This window comes from Notothenia rossii (genome assembly GCF_949606895.1).
Source record: "Notothenia rossii genome assembly, chromosome: 11".
In the NCBI taxonomy this organism is placed as follows: domain Eukaryota; kingdom Metazoa; phylum Chordata; class Actinopteri; order Perciformes; family Nototheniidae; genus Notothenia; species Notothenia rossii.
The window spans coordinates 51,647,066-51,669,710 of record NC_136910.1 but is presented as its reverse complement, the minus strand read 5'-3'; the positions used below and the strand labels follow the sequence as shown (position 1 = coordinate 51,669,710).

At 40.9% G+C, this 22,645-nt stretch overlaps 1 protein-coding gene across 1 annotated transcript; it reads left to right on the top strand.

Moving 5' to 3' along the window:
• Window positions 1-259: 259 nt before the first annotated feature.
• Window positions 260-22,183, top strand: vsig8a (V-set and immunoglobulin domain containing 8a). The gene is made up of 7 exons (XM_079660281.1): window positions 260-283; window positions 3,380-3,555; window positions 5,178-5,382; window positions 9,070-9,222; window positions 10,248-10,370; window positions 13,046-13,187; window positions 21,739-22,183. The coding sequence occupies exons 2-7, from the start codon at window positions 3,400-3,402 to the stop codon at window positions 21,926-21,928; spliced, it is 969 nt and encodes a 322-aa protein (XP_079516407.1). The 5' UTR covers window positions 260-283; window positions 3,380-3,399; the 3' UTR covers window positions 21,929-22,183.
• The last annotated feature ends 462 nt before the right edge of the window (window positions 22,184-22,645 follow it).

Here is a 22,645-nt window from a genome sequence, read left to right as displayed (position 1 = left end):
CTGCTGCTACACCCTTTGTATTCCACTGTCAGACGTTTGGATCTGCATTCAGGTGATATCTATAGAAACAACACATTAATATGCTGCTTCATATCTTAAGATTAGTAGCCTATCATATGTCATATGTAAAGATTTATATATGTTTGCTCTAATCTTAGTCGTTTTGACCATCTTCATGATTTGATCTCATACAGCAACACTATGATTAGAAAAACCTTCAATGATATTTGCCTATCCTGGTCGTCCGTCTACTTGTTATTCAGCGCAAGTCTCTTGAGCACAGGTAAGAACACGCACACGCACACGCACATACGGACACAATGACTCTCCTATATTGTATATTACTTTGCATGGCCTTGACCGAAGCCCCTTTCTTGAGAGGTTTATCAGCCTGATATAGCCTCGTCTCTGTTCAACACTAAAGAGCTGAAGGCCCTCAGTGGTGTGCTTCAACATGTGTTACCATGGCGCTCACTGACTGTCCAATCATGCTTTGAGATTATGCCTCCTGATGACACTCTAATGTTCCAGGGATTTGTTTTTTCTCCGGGGTCTGGGCTCAAATGCACCTTTTTAGTTTGAAAAGATAATGACTGCAAAGGGTTGCTTTTCAGAATCAGAATCAGAAACAGGTTTATTGCAGGTAGGTTCGCACAATAGGAATTTGACTTGATGTCATGGTGCATACATAAAATATACAAAACAAGAAATCTAATATAAAACAAAAAATCAGTTCAATATCACCATGATTTGAAAAATAATACAAAAAGGGTAACCGTCGGAGTAAAACAGAACGCTTGAATCTCTGAACAGTGAACACTTCAGTGCTTTTCCTCCAAGACGCAATCCCCTTGAAAACATCAAAACAAGTCCATTTCCAACTTTTCTAAATATGTGTGCACTTATATACACGGGTGCACATAACTGGTACGCAGGTATGCGCGGCAACAATCTGAAATGCGTACCGTCACTTGTGTCACAAAGCGCATTTGCGTACCGACGTACTTGTGAAGCTTTTCCAGAAGGCGGTTAGATCACCGGACGACAGTCGGTCTCCGTGTGCACAGACGGGGCTGCTGTTAACGTCGGTCTGTACAACGGAATTGTGCCAAAACTACGCCAACCGGCTGCGGAGGGAGACTCCCCCCCCTTCACTGGAGAACTGCACTAAAACAGCTGATCACAACGTTCACGCTCTGTGGTCACCAGGGCCGGCCCTAGACTTTTGGTGGCCCTAAGCGAGCTTTGGCTTGGGGGCCCCCCCTCACTCTAGCGCGTTCTCACTTCACACAACACGGAACCAACTTTTGTCTTATGATGTTAGCATAAGCACACATATTGTATACATAAGCATGTAAACAGCATGGACCTAACATCCTCTAGGGGGGTCCTCACCTAGGGGGGTCCAGGGGCATGCTCCTCCGGGAAGATTTTTTTTTAAATATTGAAGTTAAAAGCATCAATCTGGTGCACTTTGAGAGCAAAAATAAGAGATCTATGGATACATCTCTCAACGCCCATATGAAACAGAACTGTAAACAGATTTTTCTTTATGGATATTTTACAAATCACTCCCCTTTCAAACTGTATTCTAGTTTTGTCAAGTATTTCATAACTGTTTTTCATTTATTCTCTCTGGCTTTCCATCTCATAATGTTCACATAAAAACTAGCTGTCAATAGGAATATCATTCAGAAGAATTATAATTTCATGCAAAAATCTGTCACAAAAAGAGGTTGCACATTGACATTCAGGTGTTGTTATGGCAACGTCAGTGGCCAAACAGCCACATTTACTGCTGAAATACGTTCAAACATGCTGTCGATACGTAAAACAGTGGCAACTATGCCACCATTTCAGTTGACTTTTTCTCAGAAATAGTCCATATATTTCAGTGTAAGCTGTAATTTCTCAAGTGCTGGCTCTGGGGTTGTTGTGTGAACCACCACTTGAGAATTGTCGTCTTTTTTAAGAACACATTTTCTTATGTCCATCTTCAAAAACTCTGAGTCTGAGACTGACAGTTTATTTTAAATATTGTCACAGCTCACAGGATAGGTACCTGTCAGCCAATAAGACAGATGTTTATTTCCATTCAACTCTCTGGTTGGTCTGGTGCCTTGCCTCTGTTGCATTCACTGAACACGGGAAATTACAATCCTGCCGTCCTCTCTAGTGTCATGATGAGGTTCAGGTAAAGCACGGTTAATGTATTATATGAGTGACTCAATAATATAATACATGACTTTGAGAGAAGGCCATTTTTTAATTTTTTTTTGCTAGGGGGCCCTTAGTGGCTGCGGGGCCCTAAGCGGCCGCTTATGTCGCTTAATGGGTCGGGCCGGCTCTGGTGGTCACGAAGTACTCCAATAAACCCCCCCCCCCCCCCCCCCCGTCGACTTTCCTGAAGTACTCCGCTAGCACCCCCCCCCTGTACTTAATGTTACTTTGATCCGGTTACTTATGTTGTGGCAGATATTTAAGTAAGCTTTCTTAACGCTAATGTTATAATAGTCAGATTGCTCTGAAGATGGGAGGTGATATTCTATTAATGTTCACGTTCACACAGTCTGTGATTTTTGCCGGCCGTCTTTCCTGCAACGGCAGATTTTCTGTATTTCCTTTCTCCTGTAATATGACTTCATCGCTTTAAACTCCGCACACTGAGCTCTGATTGGTCAGCAGGCAGTGCTTTCACTGAGTTGAGCTCTTAGCCTACAACCTAACCTGCTACGGGGCAGGTTAGCCTTACAGCATAAGTTACCATGGAGATCTAGCCTGCTAAAAAGAGAACCAGCGTCGTAGGACCGGAAAGCCCGAGCTAAGCGAAAATCCAGCTTCGTAGTACAGGCCTCAGGTACTCATCTGAGTACCTCACTGAGAAAGTTATGTGCACCCCTGCTTATATATTGTTGAAGACATCGAATGAAACCACTAATGGAAAATGTTCTTAATAATTATAATGTCTCTATCATAATCTGGCTAATGGCTCTTTTCCTTGCGCTTTCATCTCATGAAACCACATCATAACAAAACATGTGGTTGAACATATGGTGAAGGACACTGTAAACTAAAAGCTGTGTAGAGCTTGTTTTGCCGGACGTAAATTGAAGTATACTATATATAAAGTGCTGCTATTGGAGCTCTTTGTTATTGCATATAATATATGTAATTTGTCCTGCTCTTATTAGTCATGTATTTCTTGTCAGCAACGATTATGTTTGTGTTTTTTAACTTATTACCAGGTCTGCTCTGCAAAACTAATTTCAATCATTATTCAAATCTAAAAGTATACATAGAAAAGTGTATGGTAAGAGTATGTTATATATATTAACGTATTTTAGATACATTTTTTATCACCTGTCTAACTTTTCTTAAGATTTGAAGTGTGCGGGGGGGATGCTGGTGACGTCCACGGGGCCGCAGACCCTTCAGAAGGCCAAGGGAGAGAGGCTGACTTTGGGCTGCCGTTACACTCCGAGCCCCTCAGACACCGGAGAGCTCGACATCGAATGGTCCGTGGTCAGTCCAGACACTACGCAGAAAGACCACATGGTGAGAGGCACGCTTTGGGAGTAACGGATCACATCAACCGTGATAACGCAATCAGGATACAAATGAAAGTAACTGTATAGTCCAACTGTTACATTAAGAACAGACGTAATCACATTATTGTTACATAAAAAACAGGTATTACTGGAAGGATTACAATGTGTCAATAAGGTCAATATATATAGTACTGCCTGGAATTTCAGTTTTGGTTTTCATTTAGGCTGCTTTTATTCTTCTTTTTAAAATACGTTTTTTTAATGAAGTATTAGGACACTCTTTGTAATATAGATATACGAAGGGCTGGGCCCCTAGAGGTGAGGTATATTGCCTCATAAATTAAGTTATAAATTAGCAAAATCAGTGAAATCTTTATCAACTAAGATTTGTTAAAAACAAGTTTTCAATCAGGTTACATTACATTACATGTCATTTTTTTGGTAGACGCTTTTATCCAAAGCAACTTACTGTACCTTAGACAATCCCCACAGGAGCAATTTGGGGTGAAGTGTCTTGCTTTCGAACTTGCTACCCCCTAATTCGAAGTCCAGCACTCTATCCACTTAGCCCCATACATATTATACTTTCATATTCTCATACTCAGATGAGACTACCGATTATGTTTTACAGATCACATTTTTGAGCTACGGTAACCTTCCCAACCCTGGTTACAAGATGGCTCAGCTCAACACTTCTTTGGTTCTTTTCAGTTGGATCCACCTAGATCAAGGATCCAATCATTGTGAGCTGACTCGAGAAGTATTCGAAACTCTGTAAATGATGGTCAAAAACAATCGTGGCTCACTTGGCATATATAAAGTATTTATATGTACGGTATCAGCGTACACTATGCCATACATAGAGGCGTACAATTTATTGAGTGCAGACAATCTATATGTTTGATGTTCATGGCAATTTCATGTGCTGTTGCTTAGGCTATCAGCAGAGCCACCCACATCATTTGGGGGTAAAATCCGCAGAGGAAAACCAATTAAAGGAAAGGACCTGTGACCAAAAGTGAGTCGAGTTGAGCCAAACTATGATTGGAAACTCTTGTGACCTATCCCATAATGGAAATTACATCTTTAAAACATCTCATTTATCTGGATATCACACTACTTTTCACATTTATAAAATTCTATTCCCCATAATGTACAATGTTTGTTAATTAAAATCAAGTTCAGGAGGCTGGTGTGTGCATGAGCCCCTAGCACCTTTTTAATTTCACACAAATTAGTCATTTATCCCGTTGCCTTTTTTATTAAATGAGTAATTTCTGTCAGAGAATTCTTTTCCTCTGCATTTTAGAAATCCTCTTTGTAGAACTTTGTCCACTAGGAAGCAGAGGGACTCAAAAACAACCACACAGCCTTTAAACAATCGTCACATAAAGTTATAAAGTGATATGCTAATGCTTTGGGAAACAATGGCTCATTCATCATCCGGCAGACAGGAAATAATATTATCTTCCCAATAAGAGATAGAGCAACATTAGCATTCATTTGGGGGCTGTGTTTCTGTCCTGCTGATCAATGTCACTCCACTACACACAGAGGGGGAGGGACACACACACACAATGTTCAGCACGTTTAATCTTGTTGTGCAATCTTTCTTTTGTCTTCCACCAGCTCCTGTCCTTCACCAGCGGCACCACATACATCCATGGGGACAGCACTTTGGGGAAAGGGTTCAGATTTGCTGCTCCGGACCCCTCCATGGGGGACGCCTCCATGTCTATCTCTCCGCTGTCCCCTGCCCACAGTGCTACCTACCAGTGTAAAGTGAAGAAGTCCCCTGGAGTGGACGCCAGGAAGGTGTCCCTGGTGGTCATGGGTAAGAAGGGGCATTGGGCCTGGCACACGTTACATTATTGGTTTAAAGGTCCCCTATTTTACTGTTTTTCATCAATATATTATAGGTCTCAGATATATACAAAACATGTCTCTGAAGTGTTTGGCTCCAAATACCAAACATATCATTGCAGCATTACCCATAATCCCCTCTGTTTCAGCCCTGTTTCTAAAGTGCTGATTCTTTGTCTGTTACTTTAGATGAAAATAAGGAGCCCCTCCCCACGCCCCTCTGAGAGACATTTGGTTAAAAAGAACACAATGGTGCTCTAGTACCTCATTCACACCAACGCAACTCCGGTTCAAGCTCCGTGCTAGAGCTTTTCAGGTTCAGAACCGGTTCTTCGATTTAGCTCTGGCTCTTTTCACACTGCCCAGAGTCCGACTGGTGCTGCGTCATCGTTTGCGTCATGACTTAACCGTTTGCGTGCCTGCTTCATAAAGCCAAAGCGCGCGGAAACCCCTCACAGCTGACACCGACAACAACAACAATGGCCGATTGTGCTCCAGCTTCCTCTGTACCTCTTCGGAAGACCAGATTCCCAGTAGGTAGCTAGTCTCTTCAGTGGACCACTGCTGCTTGTTAAGTTTCTCCATCGTTGTGTACAAACTGGATAAAACGCCGGCTTTTTGTTGTTGTTCAGGAGTTGATCCCGCCCCTGCCCCTGCCCCTGCCCCTGCCACTGCCCCTGCCCCTGCCACTGCCCCTGCCCCTGCCCCTGCCCCTGCGCCCGCCTCGAAGTAAGCGTGACGTATGTGGTGCTTTTGCTCTGGCCGGACCATTTTTTGGTGCTTGGAATGAACCGGATTCCGGAGCTAAGAGGCTGCTCCGCTGCGGTGTGAAGAGGAAAATCCGGTGCTTTTCAAGCTCCAACTCCGAACCGGCCCTGAAACACCGGTGGTGTGAATGAGGTATTAGAGGAGATTCAGGTGATAAGGTGGGGGGGGGGGGGGGGGTTACCTTGGTTGGTGATTGGCTTATGGTTACACAAACCAAAAATTCTTTATGACATCATAAAGTGGCCAAAATCTGATCAGCTCATTTTCAGACAGGTTTTTATAGAAATGGATCAGGACAAAAAGAGAGAGAATCTTTTTTCCTGAAACTTTCAGAATCTCTTTACGCAGAGGGGACACATGTTGATGTAGAAGAGACATGAAGAAGTGGATTTTGCACAATAGGTGACCTTTAAAGGAGAAGGAAGCCACAATCATTTTGGGGTTGCCTATTTCCATGAAGGTTACGTTTCCTTGTCACATGCCAGTATCCATTAAACTTGCCATTTACTACAAACATGATCTGGTGGTTCCTGCTATCATGCCCACTTCAATCTTTTAAGACTTCTACTGCATTACCAAACTGATGTGCATCCATTAGTGGTTTGTGGGGGTCAGTTTTGTTCAAGGTCACACGAATGTCAAGGAGAATTAATTGAATTGCTCTCTCAGTGTCGGTTGAGATTAAAGGCTTTCTCAAGTCAGGCTTTGTTCTATAAAATACAAAAAATGTGTATTTAATGACAGGCTGCTCCCTAAATTCAGGTCAAATTCTCTCTCGTGATTATTATTAATAAAATGCAAAAAAAAAAAACAGAATGCTATCCTAGAGAACACAGCGTTTACTCCTTTGCAAAAACAAAAATATAACTTGATTTTCACACCATTCACCTGTTTTATGGTCAAAATGTACACAGTTTTCGACCATTGTGTTTAAATCAATCTAACTAACTCTGGAAAGGGCTGTTTTTTCTGAAATCAATAGATACAGATTGAGCTGTTGTTTAGAGAATAGAGGTCAATAGTCATTTGAAATGTACTTCATAAATCCATTTATCAGTGTATTCATCTTGACATTTGAATATTTACTTGATTCCATCACATTACATTGCATTTAGCTGACACTTTTATCCAAAGCGACTTACAATAAGTGCATTCGACCAGGAAGATACAAATTTGAAGATCAGGTTTAGGTTCAGGTTCAGGTTATTTATTTGTACCCGTAGATAGATTCTGTTTGCAGAGAAAAAGACACGGCTTCCATCCTGACACTAAAAACAAACACAGACAACAGACACATCTCTAATAAAGGATTAGTAAAAGTACAAGTATACCCTTGAAGAAAACAAAATCATATATGTACATCAGGTTTCATAGAGCCAAAACATTTAAAGTGCTACTCAACTGGCTTTAGATAAGCCTGTCCTTCATTAGTATATAAGTGCTTTGTTAGCAATTCTTTGTTAGTAATTCTATCCCAGCTAATATGACCTGAAGAGCTTGAGCAGTAACTCGGGTGGATCGGGGGTTCAGCTATTAACAGACATATGTATTATGAATGATCTCATTAATAAATAACCCTTTCAAAGATGTTTCATGATTACGTCCCAAATCAGAAGCATGGGACACAATGTTCCTCAGAATAAGATTTAATTGGAAGATTATTTTTTAAATCTATTTCCCATTACAACTTTCAAACATGAACTACTTTAAACATAAAACCTTAAGAGCTTTTTAATTTCACTTTTTAAAAGCTTCACAATTCACTACCAAACTGCCCAGCCTTGAACATCTTTTCTTTCATCTTCACAAAGTTCTCTTTCATTATCTGCCCACTTAGACTTCAACTAGAATAACAAGTCGTGTCAGAAACGGTCTCAAAAGGGGGGAGGGTTATTGAAAGGAACAAGGTTTACAATATGGCACAAAAAAACCCACAATTGTCTCACAGAAATGTGACGTTCCCCATCAGATCTGATTTATTCTTTCCATAGGACAAGATTGTAAAGACTTTAAATTAAGGGTTCAAAACTCAAATCCAAAATCAAACCGTCAAACCAAAGCCCTCCATGTTCTTTAGCCTGAGTGAGTTCAGTATCATTTACAAGAATCAGTCAAATGTCGCCCTGTTTGACGCTTAGAGTTCCGAACATTTTAAACTTGTCATTTTTATGGAAGAAACATTTGGACGATTTATTTAGCATAAACCATTGTTGAACTTTAGCTGACCCTGTGGTGTCTTACCCAAAGTCTTTCTCAGGACTTTTCTCTTAACACTCTTGCTCCGTATCAAAGCCGATCAAATCATATCACCTTTCGCTTGATAAAAACTAGCAGATGGTTGAATAAATATCTGCTTCAAAGGCTCCCATATCAACAGACAGCCTGAAGCTGTTTTCAGCATAACAGCAAACAAATCATTTTATAGATCTGGGTTTTTGTATGAACCTGAGCAGGATAAGTGCTTCAAAGAATGCAGCGATTGAAAGTAGATAGCTAGGATTCCGTCTTTTATAATGTAAATAGGGAACAACTTAGTCCAATGTGTGAAATGTTGTGATTTAAAGCTCTTTTGTCAGTGAGTATCGCAATACATCTCACTCTAATCACCACCAATCGCTGTCTTCTTTCATCTCCCAAAACTGGACTGTACTTCATGTTTCTGCCTTCTCTAACCCATCTAGCCTATCGATTTACAAATGTATACTTTATTTATGTGCACGCTGATATTTGAGAGATAAAAATGCATAAATGTCGGTGCCAACCATCTAACATGTGGGTGGTTTTAAATGGTTCCTCCAATTTCATCTTAAGGCTAAAAAGCTGTACTGTTTTTTCCAGAAAAAGGAATAGAAATGGAAGTGAAATGATCCATTTGTTGTATGATTTCCAGCCAAGCCGTCAGTGCCTCAGTGCTGGATGGAGGGGGGGGAGCTGATCGGGGGGGCTGTCTCTCTACACTGCCAGTCTGCAGGAGGCTCCACTCCGTTACTGTACAGCTGGAGGAGAGAAAGCACCGGCCCCCTCCCCACTGCAGCCACACAGGGTGAGTGTGACCTCTGCTGATGTCATGGTGCTACTGCAGATCAAAGAGTGTGTGTTAGGACAGGGGACAGCTGTTTAAGAACTCAATGAAAACACATTTTCTTGTTGAATGTACGGTGTGGGCTTTACAAGATTAACGAATGTCCGAACTCATTATTTATTCAGATGTTTCAAATTCTATGAAAATAATAGAAAGTCAGGTTAAAAAAACTAGGAAATAGGAAATACTGATACGCAACACAGACATCTACAGTCAAACTGGTAATAATCAACTTAGGACGCATTTTATCCCCCTCACTCTTTATAATATAAATATACATAAAATCTAGTTTGAGTGTAAATTGCATTGCACCGTGTCCACATTGGTAACAAACATGTGTGTTAAATGAACCCTAATATGCTTTTTGTGGTTATACATTTCCTGTGCATGTAAATGGTCTGCTAAGGCCATGGGGACTTTGCTTGGCAACTGGAAGGTCACCAGTTCAAGTCCCGGAAATACCAAGTGCTACCGAGGTGTCCCTGAGCAAGGCACCATTCACTACACTGCTCCCTGGGCGCTCTACATAATGGCAGCCCACTGCTCCTAACACTAGGATGGGTCAAAAGCAGAGAAACTGTTTTGTTACATAATACCTGTACTATGTGACAATAAGTCGAATCTTAATGTTCCCTCCAAGGAAGGTTATTTCTCTCACTTCTTTATTTACTTCTGTAACATTGTGACATCACTCTGTAACACTCATGCTACTATTGGTTAGAGCAGCAGCACAGGCAGTATGACAAAATTAAAGAGCTTTTTGAACATTAAAGCACGGAGACATGTCACGGTAGAGGCAGACAAATATCCATATTAACCTGAAAATAAGCATCATAGCCCTTCAACAGCTCTCCTCCTCTTCAAACATCTTCATACTGTATGTGTCAAATCAGAAAGCCTAAGGGCTCATGCATTGTATCCCCATGTATGTGCAGCTCATGTACAGGTTGCTTAATCCGTGATGGTGGGCGTTCATGTGTTCTCAGACGGCGTGAGTGGGGAGCTGAGAATCAGAAACCACTCTCAGAGCTCCGAAGGATTCTACCTTTGTGAAGTGAACAATGCTGTAGGAGCCGCACACTGCCGGATCAACCTGAAAGCCAACAAACGTAAGGCCACTAACACCCACCCCCCCCCCCCCCCCCCCCACACCCACACAGTAAGTCCCTGTTCACACACACAGCGTGACGCACACATGTGAACATGAAAGACCCACATTCCCTTCCCTTTAGTCTCCTCTCTTTGTAGTTCTGCCACGATCTCTCACACTGGGTCTAACCACTGTAACATTAATGTGTGCTCCCCATTAAGTTGTCTAATGGTGACGGAATAAGGTCACAGTCAATTGCGAAGAATTGCTATATTCACAGAAGACAAAGCGTTTATCCCATCAGCTCTGACTTCCTGCTGCTGAGTCGCTGAGTCTAACATGAGTGATGTCGGCGACAGCCTCCTATTAGCTTGAGAAATTCTCAAGAAAAAGGGCAGCAGCAGCCAACAAGTGCACTCATATAGGCACCTGTTCATATTAGTTAAGTTGGCACACTGTGAAAGGCAAGAGGACATTCCGTTTTGACGGCATATCTGATGTGCAGTATCACTTCTAAACAAGAAAGAAGAGAAGAAGACAGAGACATGGCAGAGCTTCACCAGGAGGAACCTCAGTCTGTGATTCTTCAGAGAAACAAAAGACTCTCCATTCTGTGGATTCATAACACCACGGGAAGCTGCCACACTCGCCCTGGCCAGGAAAGCCCAAAAGCATGACTGGCACGTCCTGCATAACACAACAACGAGAGCAGCGCTTCTAGGCTCAAGTCCCGCTTCCCCTTCAACAAGGCAGCACAAGAGATTATCAATGCCACCTCTGAGGACGTCTCCAGAGATGCATGGTTGGCGGCTGCTTGGAGGCAGGAGTGGGAGCTAGCCGGGCCCTCCCGCATCCATCGCTACATCTGGGACCCAGGAGATGGCGCCATAGGAGGACACGACCTATCACGCAGGAAATGGACCACACTGAACCGTTTACGAAATGGGGTCGGTCGCTTCAAAACATCAATGGAGAAGTGGGGCCTGGCAGACAGTTCTGCATGCGAGTGCGGTGACCCTGAACAGACTGCCGAACATATAATAACCACCTGCCCTTTATATAGACCACCCTCGGAGGCCAGCCGTAGGACCAGAGATGCGGGTATGGCTACACGACACCGAGACTCTGACGTTACAGGAAAGAAGATTCATAACACATTTGTGTCTTTGTGTGCCTCCTGATCAGTGGAGCAGACCCTTATATTACATCCAGCAGGATCCATAGATTCCAGTCACAGTGCTCAGACGTTCAGCTCCAGGCAGGGCATCACTCACTTTCATTTCATATGCAGGGTGCTGTGCTAGATCATAGGTTCCAACCCTTAGGCTTAGGCCCCCCCTCTAGAGGTGTTGCAAGATGATTTACAATATATTACAGAATCACATGAAGGCTTCTGCTAAAAATTCCTCTAACGTTTCAGGCTTTTCTCCAATTTCTTGCTCTGTAGTGGATGTTTTTACCAATTTAGCCCTTTCATTCTGAGATGAAAAGACACCTCTTTTTCGTCTGAAGCTTATAAACATGCTGAAAGCTATTTATCTCCATACTTTGAGTTTGTTCAGACAATTAATATATAGCTTAGTCTAGAGAAATCCTTGGAAAGGTAATTGAATTATATTAAGCCTGTTACAAAGCCTTAAAGGACGAGGGAAATGAAAGGAGCCTGCTGGCTTATTAGGTTTCACCAAGAGTTAGAGAAATATCAAGAAATAGTCACATTTTCTAAAGTCCTGTCATCGCCGTGAGGTTGCCATGCAACCTACAGAGACTTGGGGAAGTAAGTGTGTGCGTGCAAAGAATAGTTCTCCATGTAACCCCTCGTAAAAACACATCTTTGGATAAATAAAACAAACCAGATCTAACATTTGAATGATGTCGTGATCTGCTGTCTGTGAGGGAAGACACACTTTAATGATCCCTTGTAATATCAAGATATGTATGAATCCGAATGTTTGAATATATTTAAATATATATACTGATAGATAGTTATGTCAGGGATGAGCGAGCCTTGGAGGGTGTTTCTTTGTTCATTAATGACCTTGTTTAATGAAATGTATAAGATGGTAGTGTGTAGCATTAGCAAAGAAAGAACTGATTCCATTTTAATCTCATTTTAGTTCCATGTTGAATAACATTACGAGAGAAGGCTATTGGAAAATGTACCCTCCTTGACCTTTAGTCAGATCAACATCTAGACCTTGGCGGGAGCCTGCGTTCTTCAAAATGCCATTTTTAGTTTTCACTTTTTCTAGTCTTTGTACTAAACTAAGGTACCTATAGCTGCCGTAGATCTAGCCTACAGATGATGGTCACTCTCAGGGGCGCCGCCAGGGATTTTGGGCCCCATGAAAAGATAATCACATTGGTTACTTAAACATTTTTTTCTTAATGTTCTAAAATAGTTAGTCAGAATCGTCCTAACTTTTCACCCCCTTACGACGCCCCTGGTCACTCTTATACTAATCTAACTCTCGGCAAGGAATCAACAAATAAGCGTTGTTCCCAATTTCCTATTGTCTTGAACACTTTGACAAGACAAACACATATTTATTGGAAAATGAAAATACAATCTGTATCTATGATTTGTGAGAAGACATTATTTCCCTGGAGAGGTCAGTCACCACTGCACAACAAAACAGTTAAAATAACACAATAATGGATGATTCCCACTGTATTGATTCCTTGATTTCACAGCTCCAAACAGAGCAGCGGTGATCGTCGGCAGCATCGTGGGCTCTCTGCTCCTCATCTTCATCCTACTGGTCTTCATCGGGCTCATATTCTGGAAGCTGAGCAGCAGACGGGGCTTTGAGAAGGAGTTCTCCAACGACATCAGGTACTGTAGAGCAGCAGGGCGGTCAGATAACTGACCTTCAAGTGTCTGGCGAGTTTCTGCTGTTCATTTATCACCAACAAGTCCAATGAGTAGGAAAGTTCTCAGTGTGGAGTGGTTTCAGCAGCCTGGCCGTTTGTTAGAGGGCTTGGACATATGGGTTTCACATTATTGTGCACACACATTTTCACATTTGCATTATTTAGCATAATATGGGTTTTGGTTTACGACACAGTTAAGGAAACACATGAAAAGGCATCAACAACCACACATAAAAAGACAGAGGCAATTAAAAATGCTTCTTACGAGATGTGGGACAACACACTCAAAAGCTTCCAGATAGAAATAGAATCAACACTACAGAGTTGAATAGAAATAAGAAAAAAGAAAAGAAACATGTCGATACAGACGGTGATAGACATGTCTCTGAAACAACACCGGGTTATGTAGGGTTCTTCCAAAAGTTAGGATTTCATTTCCCAATGTCTCGTTCTCACAGGAAGCCTCACACTTTGCAGAATCAAGTGTACTGAGTTTTCTTCAGGTAAACTGATGCAGATATAATGGCTGACACTATAAATAGCATCAGTCGCTGTTTGCTTCACCTGAAAGCCGGAGTAGAAGTCATTAAAAGTTACCAACATGTTCTTGATCTTCTCCATCGTTCCTGAGAGTTCAAACATGAGACCCTGTCAACAAGCTCTGCTGAGTGTTCCCGACTGAGACTCGCAGCAGTCATGTACGCTTTTTATTACAACACGGAAACTACATTTCAAAATTCCTCTTTTTGGCTTTAATAAGACCTCCCTTTGTCGGCTACTGTATGTCTATTGAATTAGATTGTATACATAGTGCTCAGTAAATACATCTACCAAATATACAGCTTTAAATGATATGGAAGGAACAGAAATAATGAGCAAGCAAAGCTGGAACTTGAAGTAAAAATTGCGTTTTGTAAAATACTCCCGTCTGTTTCTCTCTGCCATGTTTGCTCCAGTGAAAAGGGACGTTTGATTTATTTTTCCTGTCCTCCCTTTATGCAGAAGACCTTCAAGTGTGTGTCGTGTTTAGTATCTGTCATGTGTTTACTGCTGTTATCCACAGTAGCGTTTAACAGATACATGTAATCTGATTACAGTAACACGCCTGTTAACCCCAACACTGTCTCTGACTATGTCTAGACTTTAAATTGATGTGTATAAAATCGTGTTTGCAAAACCGAGGACAGGAGGGATTATGACCAATCACAGGTTCAGCCTGTCAAAGTGTCCTTGGGCGAGACACTTGACTGCAAACTGCTCCAATAGGCTCATCTACTGGATCAAAGCATCAGCTAATGTCAATCACTAGACCTAGAGAGCAGCTTCTTCCCTCTGGCTTTAATCCTCCTGACCTCCTCCCCTGTACGACCATAGACATACATGTGAATACATAGGTGGCATAAAAGGTGTTTAAATAGAGAGATGCTTTTATTAATAACAGGCCACACGTTGTAAGTTCCTCGGGATGGAATCAGCAGAACAAAATGACTGCCATCTGACCTTCAAATATTATATGTGAACACATTATAATCGTTAGCTTACAAAGCTACTGTTGCAGCAGTTCAAAATGAACCATGTGAGATAGCAAAAAGAGTTCTTCGTCCCTGTATGGCAAGATTAAATCCTAGCTCAGTTACATGAATGCGTTGGAACAGTTTCCCCTTCTGTAGTGTGATCCTTTATTTTGTCCAATTTATCTTTCATTTGAAGCAGGCAGCACAGCTTGCCCTCTACCCCGTGAATATATAAAAGCTTTTACCCTCCTGTTATATTCGTTTTTTGGAACAGCAATAATATTCGTGGGTCAATTTGACCCAGTGCATGTTTAATTATCCAAAAATGGTCAGAAGCCCCAAAATCCAGATTTTTTTTTTACCTAGTTTGTACCTTTTTATTACTATCAATTAAATCAATATTTAGTGCAATTGTGTTATTCACCCCTCACCAGTGTTGGGCAAGTTACTTCCAAAATGTAATATATTACATATTACTTATTACTCTCTTTTGAAAGTAATAAGTTACATTACAATATTACTGTCTCTGAAATGTAATGAGTTACACTACTTTAGTTACTTTTTAGTTACTTTCACCAAAATAACCGCAAAAGAATAGCTAGGTATTTTAAATGCTAAAATGTAGTTTAGTGCAGCTCATTATGCATCCAGTGAAGGGCAATGTGGTATAGCATAACAACTGTGTAGGCCCTTAAGGCTACTAACAACTTGTATTACACGGCTTAGTTGAATACTCGATTCTGATTGTAAATTCTTAACATGTGACACGTTGTTAATACAGCAGTACAGACCGCTGTCAAGGACTATAATGAAGGTTAACATATTGTAAATCAAGGCAAATATTATTTAAACCATGCTCATGGTTTGAAATGGCAAACATTGAAAGGCAATTATTATTAAAACCATGTAGCCTCATCACCTTGGTCCCATCATATACGCTGGGAAGAGAATATTTACTGTGCTTGAAAACTGGTATCACATCATCATGTGAGGTTGACTTTGTGACCTGGAGAACATTTCAGCCTCAACATCAGCTCGTTGATAATAAGCTTGGGATATGAGATATTTTTGTAGCCATTCGTGGTGAAGGCATCTGTGCTATTGTATGCATTATTTTTGACCCAACATTTCTACAGGCATGTCAGAATATGGTACTATTTTCACATGAATATTCTAGCCATTGTCTATTTTTATACCACGAGCTGCAAAATGACCGCCTTACCCCACTGTACAGGCGGGTAGTTGTTTAGATATACCTGGCACCTGCGGGCCGCAGAGGGGCGGCGTAGTTTCGGGCGACGAAGACTGCTGCTCCGGAGCCGGCGAGTCAGGCGGGAGTAAGCTAGTGTCCACAACGGAGGGTAACGTGATGTCCGCATCTGACCTGTTGCTACTGTCTGCAGTAGATGTAGTGTTGCTGGCGTTTAGTGATGGTTGCTTTAACCATTTTCGTATAAATGATTATCCACAGATCAGATGTGTGTCACTGCTGTGGAAGCACTTTGGAAATGATGCACGCGCAGCGGAGCAGGTCACGCGCACCTGACACAATTTGTTGTTAGTATTTTTGGCTACGTTCTCTTTTTTGAATGGTTGCATAACGTTCAACTTCCCCGAAGATCTCGATGCGAAGCCTGAAGGGTAAACACCAGGTTTACTAATCTACCCGCATAATTTGTCCGGTGTCGGAATGTCTCGCTATGTTAGTACATTCTTAAAAAACAAAACACCATTTAATTTCGGGTTAAAATGTGTTGTAACTGCGTTACTGAGCATTGTAACGGGTAATATATTACCCAAATTTCATTAGTAATGCGTTACATTACTTCGTTACAGCAAAAAGTAATATATTACTGTAACGCCGTTACTTTTGTAACGCGTTACACCCAACACTGCCCCTCACAGATCATGATTCCATTAGAATAAGTCACTCATTTTTCTCAAAACATATACATTCAAACACATTTTTGTATTTTCTTTTTTACATTGGAAAAACGTTGATATAAAATACATTAGTTTAGCATAACATAACATGTTTTAAATTAAATGTTCCAACTTGTTTTACAATTGGTTGATGTTGATAAATAGACACCTCTTCTGTTCAGGGTCAAATTGACCCGTTCACTTAGAATCAAGCCAAATGAGTCATAAGGATTTGTATTGAAAGTATTTTATTGTAACAGCAATTAAGAGTGCTTTAGGGTTGTGGTGTCTGTGAACACAAACTTGGAGGATTGAGGGACCCTGTTCTTGATCACCAGCATTTCGGCAGGGAGTTCCGTTCTGTTCTTTCGTACAGTTCCAACCATTGTTAGCTTTCTCTTCAGGAGCTTCAGGTTCAGGTTGTAGGACGTGAAGAAATTGTCACAAGTTATGTTGTGACCTCAAAGACCCTGTGCCATGTCGAGCACAACCCTCATGCCCTGATTCCTCTCTGGGGCTCCTCCAACTGGCTCTCCAGTGTAAACCTGCAGGTTTAGTGCATATATGGAGTTTGCATCACATGCTGCCCATATTTTCAAGCCATATTTTGCCGGTTTCGAAGGTGTATTGCTTGAACGGGCAACGACCTCTGAATGCCACCAGCCTTTCATCCACTGTGACATTAGGTCCTGGGTTGTAGAGAAGTAGAAGCCGCTCTACCCACTTGTCCCACACTGTCCTTAGCTGCCAGCTTGTCTCTCTCATGTCTGCCAGCTCTTGTGTCACGATTATCAAATCGGATCACTCTTGAGAAAATGTGGAAAGTCCCCAGGGACATTGTGGCTCAAAATATATTCCTGCCTATGTCTGCGTCCCACAGGCTGGCTGTCGATTCATCCTTGGATTTGTAGACCCCAGCCAGGATGAGGAGACCCAAATACGCATGTAAGTGCATTTCCTCCAGCTCCTTCCACTCCTCCCCATATACACGTCTCCCTTCCAGATTGGTCCTATCCAGAACGATCTTCAGCACTGTGTTCGAAATTACCAACTCAAAAGCAGACTTGATGTCTGTGACACGAGAGACTGCCATCCTGGTGGGCCCTGGCACTGCCTTCATTATGTTTGCTGCCAATAGTGTTGCCTGGCGTCCATTAGGGGACGAGGACCACTGAATTTCACAATTTTTGGACATGAATGTCTCATCTGGGCAAATATCAGTTTCCTCATCTGATTGATCATAATCTTCATCGTTTACCTCAAGGTAGTCTTCATCCTCGGAAACGTTCTCCTCTATCTCGCTGTCGTGATCCTCCTCAAGGATATAGCCCAGGGCTGTCCTCTCTTCACTTGCGTTGCTCATTTTGTCTGATAGTATTTTGAGTATACTGTACGTTAAGTGTAGAGTATAATGTATCCCAGTGTGGGAGGAGCTTACACATTTGAGACTTGAACCCTCTGACCCCCACTTTCACTAACAGGTGCAGTGTGTATTTGTTTGTGTATATCTGTCTGTCTGTCTTTTTGTGTGTGGAAAATTACGATATATATATACTGTATATCGCATTTGAACCCTCTGACCCCTTCTAGCCTCCACTTTCACTGTGTGTGTGTGTGTGTGTGTGTGTGTGTGTGTGTGTGTGTGTGTGTGTGTGTGTGTGTGTGTGTGTGTGTGTGTGTGTGTGTGTATTTCTGACCCCTTTTAGCCTCCACTTTCACTGCCGGGTCAGATTTACCCGAATACCATCTCTGTGATATAGACATTTAGGATGTAGGGGGGGGGGGGGGGGGTTCCAAATGCATGACATGAACCATTTTCATTTTACTTGTTTATTACACTAATTAAGGTAAGTAGAAGAAGTTTCATACAAAAAAAATACTTAAAAGTATTTTTCGTAGATTTTCAAACTTTCAAACGGGTCAATTTGACCCTGAATGTAACAGGAGGGAAGAAACCATCTAAATGCATATCAATGTCAGACGAGGCCAACTCCAGCGTCTCATGTCGTACAGAACGTTTGCTGTTCATTTGTTTAGCAGATTAGATTGGTTAAGGTCATTTTAATGTGAAAAGAAAATGAAAAAATGCATTAAAAAATACATAGATTAAAGTAATGACATTAATGTAATACATAAGCCAAAATCTACATGTGTTTATGATTTCAATGTCCAGCAAAATTACTTAAAGACAAAATACAGATGCACAGTGAACTAGTGTTAAGTATAATGTTAGCAAACTGCAATTACGTTAGCTCAGGTGTATAGAGCCATGCCACAACTCAATGCTGTACAGATCAGAGTGCAACACGTCCCCTGTTACTGTCCTTTTGTACCATTTTAAAGAATATTTTCGGAATGGTAAGGTGTGCTTGGGCGCCTCTAAATTTAATGTACTATTATTATATGAAGTTGCTGTAAGTGGAAAAACAGAGCCTTGAGTATTCTGTCGTTCATGGAACTAGATGGTCCATAGTTCTTGTTTTTAACCTGAAATCAATATGTAGGAATAATTACACAAATGTTAGGCAATTATTTATTAGGGCAAAACTCCAGCATCCACATGTGCAAGTGTAAAATGTACGGGTGTCCTCTCGTACATTTTACAGCCGATATTATTTAAGTGTAACTATTTAAACTCTCTTAAACAAAAGGTCTGTGTTTAGTATAATGTTGCTCCTCTGTGAGCGAAATGCAGAGCAGCTCCAGGCCGATGCTCAGCAGCTGAACTCCCACCCTGACGTCTCAGACAGGATTTCTCCTTTTCCATATAAACAGTGTCTCGCCCAAATATTTGGAGATATGGTTCACATGAAGTTGAGACAGTCCACGAGCTTTCGAAGCCGATGGGAGCAGAGTCAGCGTGGGAGGACAGAGAGACAGAGAGACACTTCAAGCCACATCCCTTCTCCATATCTGTGACTCAGATGAGAGGGAAGGGAGATCAATCATTATTTCAGCCACGACAACAAAAGCTCCTCTCACATGTGGCGGCTCTGAGTTGAAAGGGGAAAGAAAGTTCAGAAAGAAGTTATGAATGGTATCAAACCAGTTCAAGTACTGTTTCTCCTTTACTTAAAACAAACAGAAACCGTGAGGAGGGATAATGAAGCTGTAATTATATATAATATTTAATGACATTTTATTTAGTTTTTTAACCACATTTATTACGCACTGTATTTGGGTCATTCCAGAATTGGAGGACAATTTAGACACCTTTTTTTTCAAAAAATGAACCTTTTATTTTATAATGTTTTTTTATGTATTTAGGAAAAACAGATAATAAACCATCAAAAAAAGTGATTTGCCCAGCTTGGCATCAAATGTATATTTTCCAATGAAGAATTACCCCTGTTACTCTAATTATAGTAACAGGGTTGAAAGTAACAGGGTTGAAAATCAATGCTAATTTGAGCCTTTAACCTCAGGAATTATTGCTAGATGTAGCATGTAATGCTACTTTCCAAGGCAAGGACAAACTTGGATATCTAATGCAAGAAAGATAACTTTGAAATTAATATGCTTTATTCTGGTAATATCAGTAACAGGGTTGAGTGGGTCAGAGTGCCACACTCTTTTACGACTGAAAAGATTGTAAAAATATGAAAAATAAAAGAGAGGACTTAGTTTAGGTCTACCCATGGCACTAGCACATGGCTTGCTGATGTCACTTCCACTGTGTCATCTGATTTACAGTTTTTTCACTTCCTGTGCCAATCTAAAAAGGTTTGGGTAACAGGGTTGAACGCATGTTGAGGGACACACCTTCTGTGCAAAATTACTGTTATTTAAAATATGTTTATGATTTAACAAATAGATTTTACCATTACAAGAGACATATATCAATAGAATAATACCTAAAAAAGTAAATAAAATCCCTATTTTAAATGTTATATTTGACATGCAAGTTGGTCACCAAGAAGCAATGCCATTTTAGGGGGTGTTCGAGAGCTATTTGATAATTTAAATAATATTTTGAAACCACTTTTTCTACAATTTTATACACATTTTGTCTCAAGACAAGTATGTTTAACACAACAAGTGCATGTTTTAGCATTTTGGGCATGTATTATTAGATTTTTTTATATGGGGGACATGAAATATCCTCCAATTCTGGAATGACCCATTTATTTCTATATGCAATAATATAACAAACACTATGGCATTCTTTCCAATTATGACCTACAGTATTTCAACTATGACCTATTAAAAACCCACGTTTGCATTTTAAGTACATCCTTAGACATACTAAATCTTAATAATACATTTTATAAAAACAGAGCGCTTTTCTTGAAACTCAAAGCCATTTCCGGTTCATAAAAACACAATTAAAACAACGCAAATCTGGACTTGAATCGTAATATTCCCAATTTCTTCTCAACAATATATTATTTCCTTTACCAGGAGAAAGTCTATCCATTGTGCAGGTTTGCTGCTTGAAGCACTAGAGTGACTGGAGAAGAGAAGCACACTTTCAGTGAGAACAGCCTCCAGAAAGGCTAACATGCTGCACAGTAAATGTTGCCAACACTCTTTAAAAAGAAGCTCTCAAAACTCACCCTGTCACTCTTCCTGTCAACCTTTAACTCCTCTAACCCCCCACACCTTCTTCCGCTTGGCTCTGGACTCTTATTTGGCTGTTATTTTCCTTATTTGCTTGTAAATAGTCTTCGAGTGAAAATCACTATATCAATATCATGTTGTATATGTCTATTGCGCCTCCATTGTGGTGTAGAATATGGACACAGTTGTTTTTGTTATTTATCAATTACAAATCAGCAACGTTTGCAGTGAAAGTACAAATCGTGCTTTCGGCTTAGAAATCTAAATCTTTGTGAAATTATACAGACTAAACAGTGTGACGATGGGAAAACCATGTTTTTCTCTATCTAATTCATAATAAGCCTATTTCAATTTAAATTGTGTACTTTACAGTGCATGCAGCGCTACCCCAAAGCTCCACAAACAAGCTTCACGGTTCTGATTTCATGCCACAAAAGCCTTTTAAAATGAAATAAGTCTAGCGTTAATTCTGTGGAATACCTTTGACTCCCTGCCTCTGTTCCGCTCTGATGTCAGGGAGGACGCCCCGCCTCCTGAGAGTCGCCCGGTCAGCCGTCGTACCAACAGGAGCTCCAGCCAGCCCACCCCCGCTTACCGCCAGGTGGGCTCTCCCAACGACGGACACACACACTCTCCCTCTAGCCAGGGACACACACCGGACAAACACACACCAGAATGTGACAGCATGCACGGATTCGCAGTGTGACAGTCAACAGAGCTGAGCAGCAGAGCTTCATTATAATGTTTCAATAGCAACTCAACACAGCTAGACTCTTGAAAATGAAAATCTGGAGCAGCAGGAGTCTTGCATAGATTCTGAATAAATTATTAGATTTGCTTTGTGATAAAATTTGTGTAACATTGTGTACTTAAGGATAATCGTACTGAAGTAGGACGAGTCATTTCATTACTATAACATGTAGGTTAATATCACTGTTTGTAAATGAACTAAAAATAACATGTTAAAAGGGCCCTTTGTGCTTTTTCCCTTACCTGTAGTGTGTTATATAAAGGCTAAATAAAAGTTCCCTCCCATACACCGCCCCCCTACCTGAAACGCCTCCAATGGAGTCTTTTGTTTACTTCCTTAACATAGTGACATCACTATGTTACAATTGTGATTCTAGCTGGCTCGAGCTCCAACACATAGAGTGACACAGTGACGCAATTTTCTAATCATAAATCAATCGATCATAAATCTATCGATTAGAAAATTATAAAAGTAGGGTAAACATGTGGATATTTTATCCGGCTGAACAAAACGTGATCTGTCTCTTCAATGTGTGTCAACCTTATTTCGAGCTATTTTCCAAAATCCTATAAAACTGCAAAAAAAAAATGTTGTCGAAGGAACCGGAAGTGGTAAAATGCTAACTTACTTCCAGGTTTTAGGACGCGTCACTGTGGCACTCGTTTGTAGGAT

Coding starts and splice junctions, on each gene's coding strand:
- vsig8a (XM_079660281.1), top strand. CDS start 3,400: ATGCTGGTGACGTCCACGGGGCCGCAGACCCTTCAGAAGGCCAAGGGA. Junction 3,556..5,177: donor CTACGCAGAAAGACCACATG/GTGAGAGGCACG, acceptor GTCTTCCACCAG/CTCCTGTCCTTCACCAGCGG. Junction 10,371..13,045: donor CAACCTGAAAGCCAACAAAC/GTAAGGCCACTA, acceptor TTGATTTCACAG/CTCCAAACAGAGCAGCGGTG.